Source organism: Arachis ipaensis, chromosome B3 (assembly GCF_059453495.1).
Source record: "Arachis ipaensis isolate K30076 ecotype BB chromosome B3, ASM5945349v1, whole genome shotgun sequence".
NCBI lineage: Eukaryota > Viridiplantae > Streptophyta > Magnoliopsida > Fabales > Fabaceae > Arachis > Arachis ipaensis.
The window spans coordinates 138412305-138424830 of record NC_142438.1 but is presented as its reverse complement, the minus strand read 5'-3'; the positions used below and the strand labels follow the sequence as shown (position 1 = coordinate 138424830).

At 33.9% G+C, this 12526-nt stretch overlaps 1 protein-coding gene across 2 annotated transcripts; it reads left to right on the top strand.

Annotated features, from left to right (window-relative positions):
* The first annotated feature begins 5854 nt into the window (after window positions 1-5854).
* Window positions 5855-10567, top strand: LOC107631441 (cyclin-D1-1). Of its 2 annotated transcripts, XR_015907563.1 has the most exons (7): window positions 5873-6361; window positions 6524-6610; window positions 8358-8456; window positions 8539-8740; window positions 8990-9120; window positions 9236-10010; window positions 10155-10567. XR_015907563.1 is itself a non-coding variant. In XM_016334886.3 (6 exons), the coding sequence occupies exons 1-6, from the start codon at window positions 6092-6094 to the stop codon at window positions 9482-9484; spliced, it is 1038 nt and encodes a 345-aa protein (XP_016190372.2). In that variant the 5' UTR covers window positions 5855-6091; the 3' UTR covers window positions 9485-10567. The 2 variants fall into 2 exon arrangements, 1 of the variants encoding a protein (XP_016190372.2); XM_016334886.3 differs by having other exon boundaries at window positions 5855-6361; window positions 9236-10567.
* The last annotated feature ends 1959 nt before the right edge of the window (window positions 10568-12526 follow it).

Below are 12526 nucleotides of genomic sequence, written 5' to 3'. Positions count from 1 at the left end.
AAATCATCTAACTTAACCTAACCAGATCACTAAAACAGAATGAAAAAACAATAAAAATAAAGAAAAGAAAGACAGGAAAGTAAGGGAAGGGAATGGAACATGCGTTGATGAGAGGGAAGGACGAAGAAAGTGGACGAGGCAAATGAGTGGTGGTCGCAGACTCGCAGCGGCACAAAAGTTCGCCGCCGTTGGTTGCTCGCTGGACTGGAAGATGCGAAGCAGGGGCTGTTCGCGCAGAAACAGGGTGACTTCGCGCAAAGGAGGGAAGAAATGGGAAAATGGAGAAGAAAAGGGAAGAAGGATTGGGCAATGCTGGTCGCCAGTGGTCGTTTCGTGCGGACGGAGGCGGTGGGACGGATTGGTGGGTGGCGTAGGGTTCAGTCCGTGGTTCACGTCTCTCTCTCTGCTAGGGCATGCAGAGAGGTGGTGAGAAAGAAGATGGAATGGCGCGGAGTGCTTCTAACGTTTATCTCTCACTCTTCTCTCTCACTCTTAAAAAAATAAAAATTAAAAATCAAAAGCCAGGTAAGCACTTAACGTGCCATGTTGGCCTTTAAGTTAACGGAGCTAACGTTTTATTGACGTTCAGGTACTATCGACAGACGGATCCAGTCTTTCATAAGTACAAAGTCACTTTTTTTCTTCTATGGATACTTTTGTCAGCGTTTGCAAAGTTCATGGGTACAAATGGTAGTTTTTCCTATTTCAAAAGGAAATTAAAACTTATATAAGTGTATTATTTGATGACCAATATTTACAACTACTTCTAGAGAGCCATCAGGTCCACATCAGCAAGACATTGATGTTAAGATGCAGGAAATTTTAATTTTGTACCACATGTATGTATGAGTGTTTTAATTTTAAATTCTAAACTCAATAATCTATTTAGATCAACGGTTAAAATAATTGGACGGTGTTTTCAATATACTTGAAACTCTTCCTCTATATATATATATATATATATATATATATTAGATTTGCTTTGATGGTCTTTGTTTGTTTTATTATTGTTTGTTCTTTTTTATAGCTTGCTAGTATATTGGTTTATCTTTGATAATAATGTAAAAAAGAATGACTAATATTCATATAGAAAAATTTTCTCTTTATGGATCGAATTCTGATAAATGATCTAAAAAAATATCTAGTCATTTATTTATTTATTTATTGATATTATTTGCATTTTGATTAAGGTCTCTAAGAATGACAGACACAGTAATTTTTTCAATTAATTTTTTAGGGAGTGGTTGAATAATAACAATAATGCCCTGTTAGAGTAGCCACTAGCCAGAGCATATTTCAGTTTCGTTGCGTCTATAAACTCAACATACAAAGCTGTACACAAATATTACCTATTGGGAAGGTACAACCTAGTGCTTCACATTGCTTATTGCTCTATATCTAAGGGTGGTAAACGGATCTAAACTCGTCGGGTCGATCTACGTAATCCATCAAAAAAAGCAAGTTAAGCTAGAAAATTGGGATCGTCAAATAGCATAAGTCCACCTAACCCGCACCGCTTAAATCGCGGATTTTGGCGGGGCGAACTTCTTCGTCGGACTTAGTATTTTTTTAGTAAGGGGTATTTTTAACCAACGTCCGGGTACTCTTGGTACATGGAAGACATCTTCCGTGGTTAAAATTGTCGTTTGATTCTTATACGAGTATATTTGTCAGCGTCTATATCTTTCATTGGTACAAATGATAATTTATTCTTTGTTTATACTTTTAGAAATTATAATAATTAAAAGTAAAAAACAGAAGAGATTTTTTTATACTTTTATATATATTATTTAATAGTTAAAAAAAAGATATTTGGCGGACTTAACCTGCTGGCCCGTCAGCCCGCCGTTAAACAGAACGGGTTGAAATTTTGGGACCGCCTTACTAGACAGGACGGAACGAACCAACCCGCCAAAGAACAGACTTCTGACGGGACAGGGCGGGCTTCCCTGCTTGCCACCCCTATCCATACCCAACCTATGCTACATCCATGTCTAAGAGTAACACTACTAAGTAAGAATAATGCTATGTCATTTATTTAATCAACGAAAGACAAGGAAAAATACGAAAATAACTTTTTTTTAAACTTTATTTTCTTATTCTTCTAAATTTAAAAGCAATCATGGAAGTCTTCTAAAAATTGTAATGCAAGAGAATTAGCAGAATTTATTTTTTATCAATAATTAGTTAATAATATTTTAAAATGTAAATTATAAGTATGTTATTAAATTACTAAATTAAAAGAATTAGATTAATAACTATAAATGTTGATAAAAAATAATAAATTTTACTGAATTTTAAATCTTACTTATCTATTATATCTTTATATCTTTTGCATTTGAAGTATAAATAATAAATAAATTCATTTCATATCGAATTAAAAGAAAGATCGAATTTTAGATTTTTTTTTTTTAATTTTGACTATAAAAACTCTGACTAAGTATTATGTATGTTATAAAACTAATTTTTTTAAACTTTTAAATTATTAAAAGATACATAAATAATTATATATGCAACCAATTAATTATAGGGATTCAATTAGAAAAAAAAAAAAAAAAACACGCTTGCAGTGTGCAAATTAATTTTTAGACAAACAAAATATGAACTTGTATGTGATTGGATTTTATTTGGGCACTTGGCGCTTAGGAAACTACATGCAAAAGACAAACAAATACTATATACGAAAATGTTATGATGGCCCACACAAAGGGAACAAGGCTGAAAGCGAAATGGTAATCCAATTGCATTTTTGGGGTGATAAGTTGATAATAAAAAAGTATACAGAAATAACGTTTTTTTTTTTGAAACAATTTAAATAATAGATTAGAAAAAAAGTTAATTTTAATTTTAAAAATTAAATTTTAAATTAATTAAATATAATTTTTGTTTTAAATAGTTAATAAACCTAAAATATAGTCCATTATTCAAATTGTTCGCATCTCTTATTATCTAACTAGCAGGATTGTTAATAATAGATATTCAAAGGTCCCAAATTTAATTAATCATCACCAATATTTAATATCAAATATGGTTCACTAGCTAGTTTCCTAGCTAGCTTCATTTATCAATTCAGCGTGTTATATAAAACAAATTCAAGAATATTTTCGTACTAGCTAGCTAGCTAGTGTAACTCATGGACATTTTGAATTTTTAAATCATTTGTGCGTTTCATCCAATAACTCTAACTGTTAAAAATATTATCTATTATTTTATATATCAATGAAATTGATCAACCAACGTTCAGTTATCATTAATTATTATAATTATGCTAAATTTATCATGTCTCTTTAAAATATATATTAGCTAAACTCTTATTATAATTATGCTTAATATATAAAATAATATGGTTATGCATGATTATTAAGTAAAAACATTGTAAACTTAAGTAATTATTACATGTCATTAATGAATAATTTTTTTAACAGTTCACCATAGTTTTATTTGCGATTTGCCCTCTGTAATTTAATTTTGCGATGTGTTGTCTGTTGAAACATGTTTGATCATGCAATGTGTTAATTAGTAACTTGTCACTTATCATGGTTATTTGCACTTAATAATAAGCAATGTATAATAGCTTTATGCGCCCTTCAATAATTCAATCTCTTGACAATGAAAAAACAAATCATTTACGTTGAGACTGAAGGGAAAAAAAAAAAAAAAACAGATTAAAAAAAAAGTCCGTACACACAAATATAATATAGAATCAGCCATTTTTAATGTCATAAATTGCGAAAATCGCTCTATGGCTTGTGACAAATTAGTAGGCAGTGAAATTTAAAATTGACTGAAACATTGAGCTCAGCTGATTTCTCTAAATCAGAATCGGATCATTTTTTATATACTAAAATCACAGCTCAGGAGGTTACAATCATCATAGTTTACGTGGATGATTTGGTCTTGACAAGCAATGATCTTGCTAAGATTGATTCAATCGAGCAGCTACTTGATCAAAAATTTAAAATTAAAGATTTGGGGAACTTGAAGTACTTTCTAGGCATGGAAGTGACCCGCTCATTAAAAGGGATCCATCTTTGTCAACGCAAGTATGTCTTAGACATCCTCAAAGACTTCGGCTTCTTAGAATGCAAGCCAGCTAGCACTTCAATGGATTACACTTCTGCATCAAAATTGTCAAGGGAAAGCGGCAATGCATTAGAGGATCAAGCCCCATACAGACAACTAGTTGGCAGGCTCTTGTACCTGACCAACACAAGGCCATATTTAGCTTATGCAATGGGAAGACTTAGTCAGTTTATTGATTGTCCCATAGATGTACACCTGCAAGATGCTCACAGGGTGCTGCGGTACTTAAAAGGATGTCCCTCAATTGGTCTGTTCTTCCTGCCTACCAATGATCTTAAACTCACAGGATTCTCGAATGCAGATTGAGCAATGTGTGCAGATTCCAGAAAATCCATCACTAGCCATTGCTTCTACATTGGAAAGCCACTCATTAGTTGGAAAAGCAAGAAACAGAACACTGTTGCGAGGTCGTCCTCAGAAACTGTGTACAGAGTTCTAGCCCTGGCAACATGCCAAACTCAATGGCTATCTTACATCATGAATGATTTGGGCATGCCACTGACAGAGCCCATCACACTTTTTTGCGACAATAGATCAGCCATCCACATAGCCACTAATCTTATCTTCCACGAGAGAACTAAGCACATCGAGGTTGATTGACACACTACTCGAAACCAACATCTCTCAGGTCTCACACACCTCATGCCGGTTTCTTCATCGAACCAGTTGGCTGACTTCCTTACCAAGGCCTTAGCCCCTGGTCCCTTCTCAAGCAACATTTTTAAACTAGGCCTTTTGGATATTCATAGTCCTAGTTTGAGGGAGGCTGTAACCTGATATAACAGACTTAGAATTAGTTAGTAAATTGCTGCTGTTAATATTAGTCAGTTAGAGTTGCCAGCTAGCAAAGTTAGTTGGTAGATTAAGTTAATTAGCTCTTCCGTAACTATATAAAGATAAGCATGTAATGCAAAAACAGATGATGAATGAAAACAACTTTCATCTTCGCCAAAATTCCTCTTTCTCATCTTCTCCAATTCTCTCCTTCTGCATATTCTAATAATTCTCCAAAATTCCAATTCACTAACAGCTTCTTCTTCGCTTGCACCTTCCTCCTCTGTTCATCTCTCTCTCTCACTCCCTTCTCTAACTTCTTCACCCTTCACCTTTGGACTTACTTGACAGAGATTGATGAGAGCCCAAATCTCTCCAACTACGAAATTTCACAATAATAAAATTTGTTAATTGTATAATATTGCAGACATAATATATGATACCCAGTCATTTTTATTTATTTTTGGATAATGTTATGTAACCAATAACTTTCTTAAACAATATGAACAACCACCAATCAAATCAAAATACATTACATATCCAAATTACCTACATAAATTTTAATATTAAAATAATCATCTGCATACCTAGTAAAATGAACATCCAATATATCAATTATTCACGTTGTTTAATATTTTCATTATTTACTTATATTTTTTTTGTTCATTTTCTTTTTAAATATAGTATGCGTGATGCTTTATTTTTCCTCGATAAAATTGATGTTCAATAGTGTTGTATTCCATTTCCGTTATTTCAATTCCAATGACCAACCGTGAATCCAAACAGTGAGAAAATGACTTGTCTCAAATTCCATCTAATCCAAACAATATCTTCATCTTCATCTTTCTATCAATACTGCTCAAATAGTTTCATTAGGGTGATTTATGGAAGCCCAATCATCTCATGCCACCACATCTCAGTTTGATATCTACTACTGTTACTGTCCCCACGCTTCTATTTATCAAATCAAATACGCACTTATTATATATACTTATTTGAAAAAAAATGTATAATTGATGAATTCATATTTTAAGTGAAACAGGCAGAGGCTGAAGCTTCAAAACAAACCAAACCAAACACAACAACACATACATCTCTTTCACCAACCCCGCTCCTCCACTCACTCATCACACTCTGTCTTTATTTCTCACACACTCCTTTTAAAGTCCATCACTCTCTCTCCGCCGACTCAACCATCCACATGGCCGCAGCAAACTGAATTAACTACACATACATGCCTCTTTCCACCTGCTCCGATTGCCACCATGACCTCCTCTGCTGCGAGGACTCCTCCGGAATCCTCTCCACACAACACTCGCCGGAATCACCCTCGTCATCGTCTTCTTCATCTTCTTCATTGTCGTCGTCGTGGACGGAGGAATCCATCGCGTGTTTCATGGAGCACGAACGCAACTTCGTCCCCGGATTGGAGTACCTCTCCAGGTTTCAGTCTCGCTCCCTCGACGCCAACGCAAGAGAACAATCCGTTGCATGGATCCTCAAGGTAGTTACAACTGAAAATCACTTCTCTCGTTCCGTTCCTTCCAAAATTGCCTCATTTTACATTAATGCCACTGCCGTAACTAACTACTGCGTTTCTCTAGTAACTTCTAGATCTTCGATTTTCCCTGCATCCATTACTTAATTATTATTACGTGTTTCGCAGGTTCACTCGTACTATGGCTTTCAGCCTCTGACGGCATACCTCTCCGTTAATTACTTGGATCGGTTTTTGGATTCTCGCCACCTGCCGGTCAGCACTCTCATCTCTCCGCACCTTTAATTTACGTTTCGTCAAATCAAATCATATTGTCACGTGCGTGGCAAGAAATTTTCTAACGCAGTAATTACACATACAACTTTTCAAATGCCAAAACTTCTTATTAATTGCATGGTGAAAACTCATGTACTCTCTTTTCATCTCAAGTTAATAATTAAAAGATATTAAACGATAAGGTGGAAACTCAAATGCAGTCGACATTACGTGAAGTTGATATCTGAGAGTGAATAAATGATTTAATTGATTTAGCTAATTTTTCATCTAACGGTTATCAGGTATCAACTTTTGATGAAGTCTATTTTACCTGAGTTTTTAACAAAATGATAATATAATTAAATTTATAAAATAATTTAATAATTTTTAATTATTAATTGTATATAAAATTAATTACTCTTGATTTTTAACTTTTTCTTGTGTTAAGTTTCTTGTGTTTTTCATTTCATTGTCTACCAAAATAAAAAGGAAAAAGTATTTCATTATAGCAACCCATGGTATGACTATCCGTGATAACATCGGCAAGAGTCAATAATATGTTGCTACTTGATTACTTAATTGCTTAACAAACTTTAGATTGGGCTACAGTAGTGTGCAAATACCTACTCCCTTTATTATCTTGTTTGTTACGTATTCATATTTAAGACCTAATTATTGTGTCTAGGACTCTAATTGGTTTTGGATCGTTTTCAGTTGAATCCAAAAGCAGCGCAGCTACTATAACATTAACTCGTCAATTATTGATTAAATAAAGCACTTGTTTATATTCGACAAATGATAAAATAGTCTTGAATTTTATAAATATATATATGTAAAAGTACCTTTTTCGCTATAATTGTGTACGAATAATATATATACTATTAGCAAGTCAATTCTTCACGTAAAAACAAATATCAAGTAGCTAGCTAATATTTTTAGTAAAAAATAAAATTGGTTAATTTTTAAAAACAAAAAAACATATTAATTACCTAATATTTCATCACTTTTAATAAAAAATACAAAAACATATATACACAGAATACATATATAATTCATTTTTTCATAATGTATGCGTATTTGGAACCGATTATATTATGTGTCAAAATTAGCCACTAAAATTAATTACTAATATAAAATATATATTAAAATATAAATATATATTAAAAATAATTAAATTATATCTATATTTATACATAAATATATTAGTGACTAATTTTAATAATAGATAAATGTTTGGTAATCAAAGAAAATCAGTAAAAAATAGCCAAAATTTGCCTTATTTAGCATTAAATAAGGCAAGTTTTGACTGTTTTTTTGTATACCTAGCATTACCCATTGGAAAAGTTTAGGGGGTCAACTTTATTAAATTCTGGTCATGTAACTAGCAAAGAAAAATGAGCTATTGGATGAAATCTCACACCATTAAAACCATCATTGATGACTATTTAATGGCTACAAATCACAAAAATTGCTCACCTAGCATTCCTCTTGCCCATTAATATACTACTGGCATTTTTTATTTGTAAAAGTATACTGTTGTAGATTTTTGGATACTCATGGAAAATGACAGGTCGGGCAAGCTTCTAGTATATACTCTCTAACCTGGCACGTGCATGGCTGATGTGTGAATACTATTTAAGACATATAGAAGCTATGAAATAATGGTTTATTATACAGTGATCATGAATGAAGATAATGATAATTACTTAATTATTAGCATTTCGGTTATGTTGACACTTGATTACAGCAAACAAGTGGGTGGACTCTTCAGCTTCTATCAGTTGCTTGTTTGTCTTTAGCGGCAAAGATGGAGGAACCTCTTGTTCCCTCTCTCTTGGACCTTCAGGTATATGAGGAATCCTTTCAAAGTTCAAATAGATAATTAATAAGAAACTATGTTGATTTGGCATGTGTAATTATTTAAACAGGTGGAAGGAGCCAAATACGTATTTGAGCCGCGAACCATACGTAGGATGGAGCTACTTGTTCTTAGTGTGTTGGATTGGAGGCTGAGATCAGTTACCCCACTTAGCTTCCTTGGTTTCTTTGCGTGCAAAGTTGATTCAGCTGGAACTTTTACTCCCTTCCTCATTTCTCGAGCTACGGAAATCATCTTGTCTAATATCCAAGGTAGGTCATGAAATTAAAATGCATATATTTTCAAAGAGCCCTTCCTTCAATTTGTTGGACATTATGGTAGTTAACTGTTGTTGAGGTAGCTGGACGTCATAGACAATAAATGAATCACACCGTTGAAACTTGACATAATCAAATACTAGTGGAAAGTAATGAAATTAAAGCATGCATTGTTAGTTGCTCAATGTGATTATTAATAATTATTTTTTGTTATAAACTTATAATTTAATTTTTGGTGGACAGAGGCTAGCTTTCTTGCATACAGGCCATCATGTATTGCTGCCGCAGCAATACTCTGTGCAGCTAATGAAATTCCTAATTGCTCTCTTGTTAAGCCTGAGAATGCTGAATCATGGTGCCAGGGACTAAGAAAAGTAAGCATGTACTATGCTAAATAATTAATAGATATAGATATACAAGTTATCAATATTATTATAGATATCAGATCAGGTTCCAAATAAGATATATATATGCATGTGGTCGTTGCAGGAAAAAATTATAGGGTGCTACCAGTTGATGCAAGAACTTATTGTGATTCACAGTAATCGGAGAATAAATCCCCCTAAGTATTTGCCACAGATGCGAGTAACAACTAGGACCCGAATGAGGTCGAGTACTACTACTGTTGCATCATCATTCCCCTCGCCCTCTTCTTCATTATCCTTGTCTTACAATAAAAGGAGAAAATTAAATGACTGTTTGTGGGTGAATGAAGATGAAAAGGGGAACTCCGTGTGAAAATGAGGGGGTGGGGGAAGAATAAATAATGAGGGAGGGAGAAACAAAAAAGAAAAGGAAGGAAATAAGGTGGTGGTCCATGCTGTCTATGTAGAAACCTCAAAATTTTTTACAAGGTTTTTTTTTTGTGATTAAAAATTGACTCATGAGTGATGGTGTAGATTACTATAAAGTGTATATTGTATATGTATGATGTGAGTTTGATGGGTTTGGAGCTTGGAGAATTTATAATTTATAATAATTATTATTTCAAGTTGGTTGGCATTGCCATTCATTAATGGCTTTGCAGATTCCCTTGGGGAAGGGAAGATTTTGTAACATAAATAGAATTTGCTCTGAGTGAGAATTGAGAAAGGGAAATGCTGTGAACGTAACTAGCTACTGAGTACTGATAGATTCATTTATGGCTTGGTCTTGCAATGCAAGTGTGGATGCATGGAAAGAAAGAAAGAGGGGGTTGGAGATTGGACGAATATTCAAAGGTTGCATTGATTATTGGTGAAATAGATGAAGATAGTGGAGCCAGGTACGTAAAGTTACATAAATATATAACTTAAGGGATTGAATTTGAAGCTTTGAAGGTTGGGGGGTAGCTGTTCATCATTATTCATGTCATCATATTAGTCAAGCTTCTCATCTTTGCCAACATGCATCATTGTTTCTTCTACAGTCAACACTACTCAGCAACAGTTTGGAGTTGGCTACATTTTGTGGACTTTACTGTGGCACGTGTGCAGATGGTGCTGTTTTCACGTGCCAATTACGTGTGTGTGAGTGTGATATATTTTTATTAATTTTTTTTTTTACATTTTTTCTTTATTTCTTCTTTGGCCTCGGGGTATGGCCTAACTATACAGGACTCCATTGGCTGGTGTCCACGCGTGTGATGGGAAATACGTGTTTATAGGTTTAAACTTTGGATTTCTTTTATTTGTTTGAGAGAGAGAGAGGGATCATGAGAGAACCCTCTTTTTCATAGTGGCCTAAATTTGGCTTATAAAAATGAGAGAAAAAGGTCTTTGGGGCCTTTTATTTGTGTGTGCTTTGTATTGAATTCATTAATAAATGACTTTATTAATTTCATATTTTGGTCATATGTCCTCTTAATCTTAAAGTCTTATCATGTGATTTTATGTGCTGCTCTCTCTGACCCCTAAATAATTCAAAACTGAACATAATGTAATATATATCCATGCAAATCCTAACTTACACCCTGAATTATTAGACTTGTGACCTTATTAGTCCACTCAAAAATGTATTGTATATTTGTGTATATATTCATCTGGTTGTTCCTTTCAAAGCTCTCATGTGATTCATTTTGTAGTTTTGCCTTTGTTCTTATTACTCAAATGAATGAATGGGGAAAACAAAAGAAAAGAAAATTGCATGTAAGATTGTGCTGTGTGGAATCTAGTGAAGAGTAGGGGGTGCAATGCTTGGTCCCTCAAGTCATAAAAGATTACCAATCAGTGACTATGACTCCTCTGATCTTAAGAGCCTCGTGACCTTCTCTCCAGGCTGTGCTATTATGGTATTCTATATATACAAACCATCTTGAATTAGCCCCCCAACAATCTCTTCCATTATATTTCTGGATCCAAACATGTGGATATCATTATTTACCATGTTTCTTTTTCACATTAGACAATTAAATGATCCATAATGAAGTGGAACATGCATGGGGTAGCAACAATTAACAATGGCCATCTAAAGAGGGGGCTTTGAAACCAATATATAGGAACATATAACCCGGTCTTTTAATTACTCTCTATATATATCTTCTATCTTTTGAGAAGCAACTATTATTTTCAATAATTATTATTATGCTAACAAATAGTACAAATTAAAGCTAGAAGTGCCAAGCTCAAAAAGAGAGAGAAAAAAACAAGAGCAAAAGCTGGAAAAAGCATACAGATCTCAGAAAAGATACTTTAATCAAGAATTTTTTTTCTCTAATAATAATATCTATGTAGTCTCTTCAAATAGTGAAATGTCCAGCTCTATAAGACGTTGTCATTTAGCCCCCTATCTCCGACATAAGGTATATTATTTTTGCATCCAGTAGCACTAACATACCACCACCATGTCTTTTTTGTTTTTTCATTTTTCTTAGAAAAAGTAATAAACATGCATGTTAATAAGTGTTAACCATTTGTCATGAAATCTTATCATCCTTCTATACGTTTGCATGACAACCACATGACAGCTTATATTATTGGCACAAATTTCCATTTTCTCCATCACATCCCATAAGCTTGTGTCTAAAGTCTAATTAATCTATGTTCATCAAACCATATATATTCCACTTCCCAGAGGAGGGAACATGCTCACTACTAGAAAATTAGTTATTATAAACGGATATTTTTGACAAATTTTATTTCAAAAAATATAGATAGAACTTTTGAGAAGTTTTTTTGTTAAAAACTAAAAAAAAAAATAAATTAGCATAAATTACAAACAGAAAATAAAATTCATCGACAATCCTATCGAAAAAATTAATTTTTTTTCGTGAAAAGTAGTTACTGATGGAAAATTTGTCTGTAATTAAATAAATAAAAACGCTGCATTTTATTAAATTATTACAGATAAAAAATCTATCTATAATTTAAAATATTCCATCGGAAATATTGAGCTAAACCTAAGGTTGTCCGAGCTCCATTTACAGCACACAAATCAAACGAGCTAAACCTAGTATTCCCCTCTCCGTCGACGAGCTTCTTCTTCTTCTTTCCTCACCCACAATGCCACCGCCGGCCACCCTAACCGCCGCAGCTACCTTCTCCTTCTTCTCCTCTTTTTTAAACACTAAACCAGTAAAACACAGACCCTGTCTCTCTCGTTCTTTCTCGTTTGCAGAACAAAGCAAGTTCAAGCTCCACCACCGCCGCGCCTCTCTCTCTCTCCTTTTATCCCCCTCAATTCTGGCTCGCATATCTTCTCAGCGCTACAGCCATCATCTCCTCCAGTCAATGCCGCGGTTACCTTTGTGCAAGCCTTAGCTCCGTGACGACCAAAATTGGTTCCACCGTCAGCTGCAGTTTC

Coding starts and splice junctions, on each gene's coding strand:
- LOC107631441 (XM_016334886.3), top strand. CDS start 6,092: ATGCCTCTTTCCACCTGCTCCGATTGCCACCATGACCTCCTCTGCTGC. Junction 8,457..8,538: donor CCTCTCTCTTGGACCTTCAG/GTATATGAGGAA, acceptor TTATTTAAACAG/GTGGAAGGAGCCAAATACGT. Junction 8,741..8,989: donor CATCTTGTCTAATATCCAAG/GTAGGTCATGAA, acceptor TTTGGTGGACAG/AGGCTAGCTTTCTTGCATAC.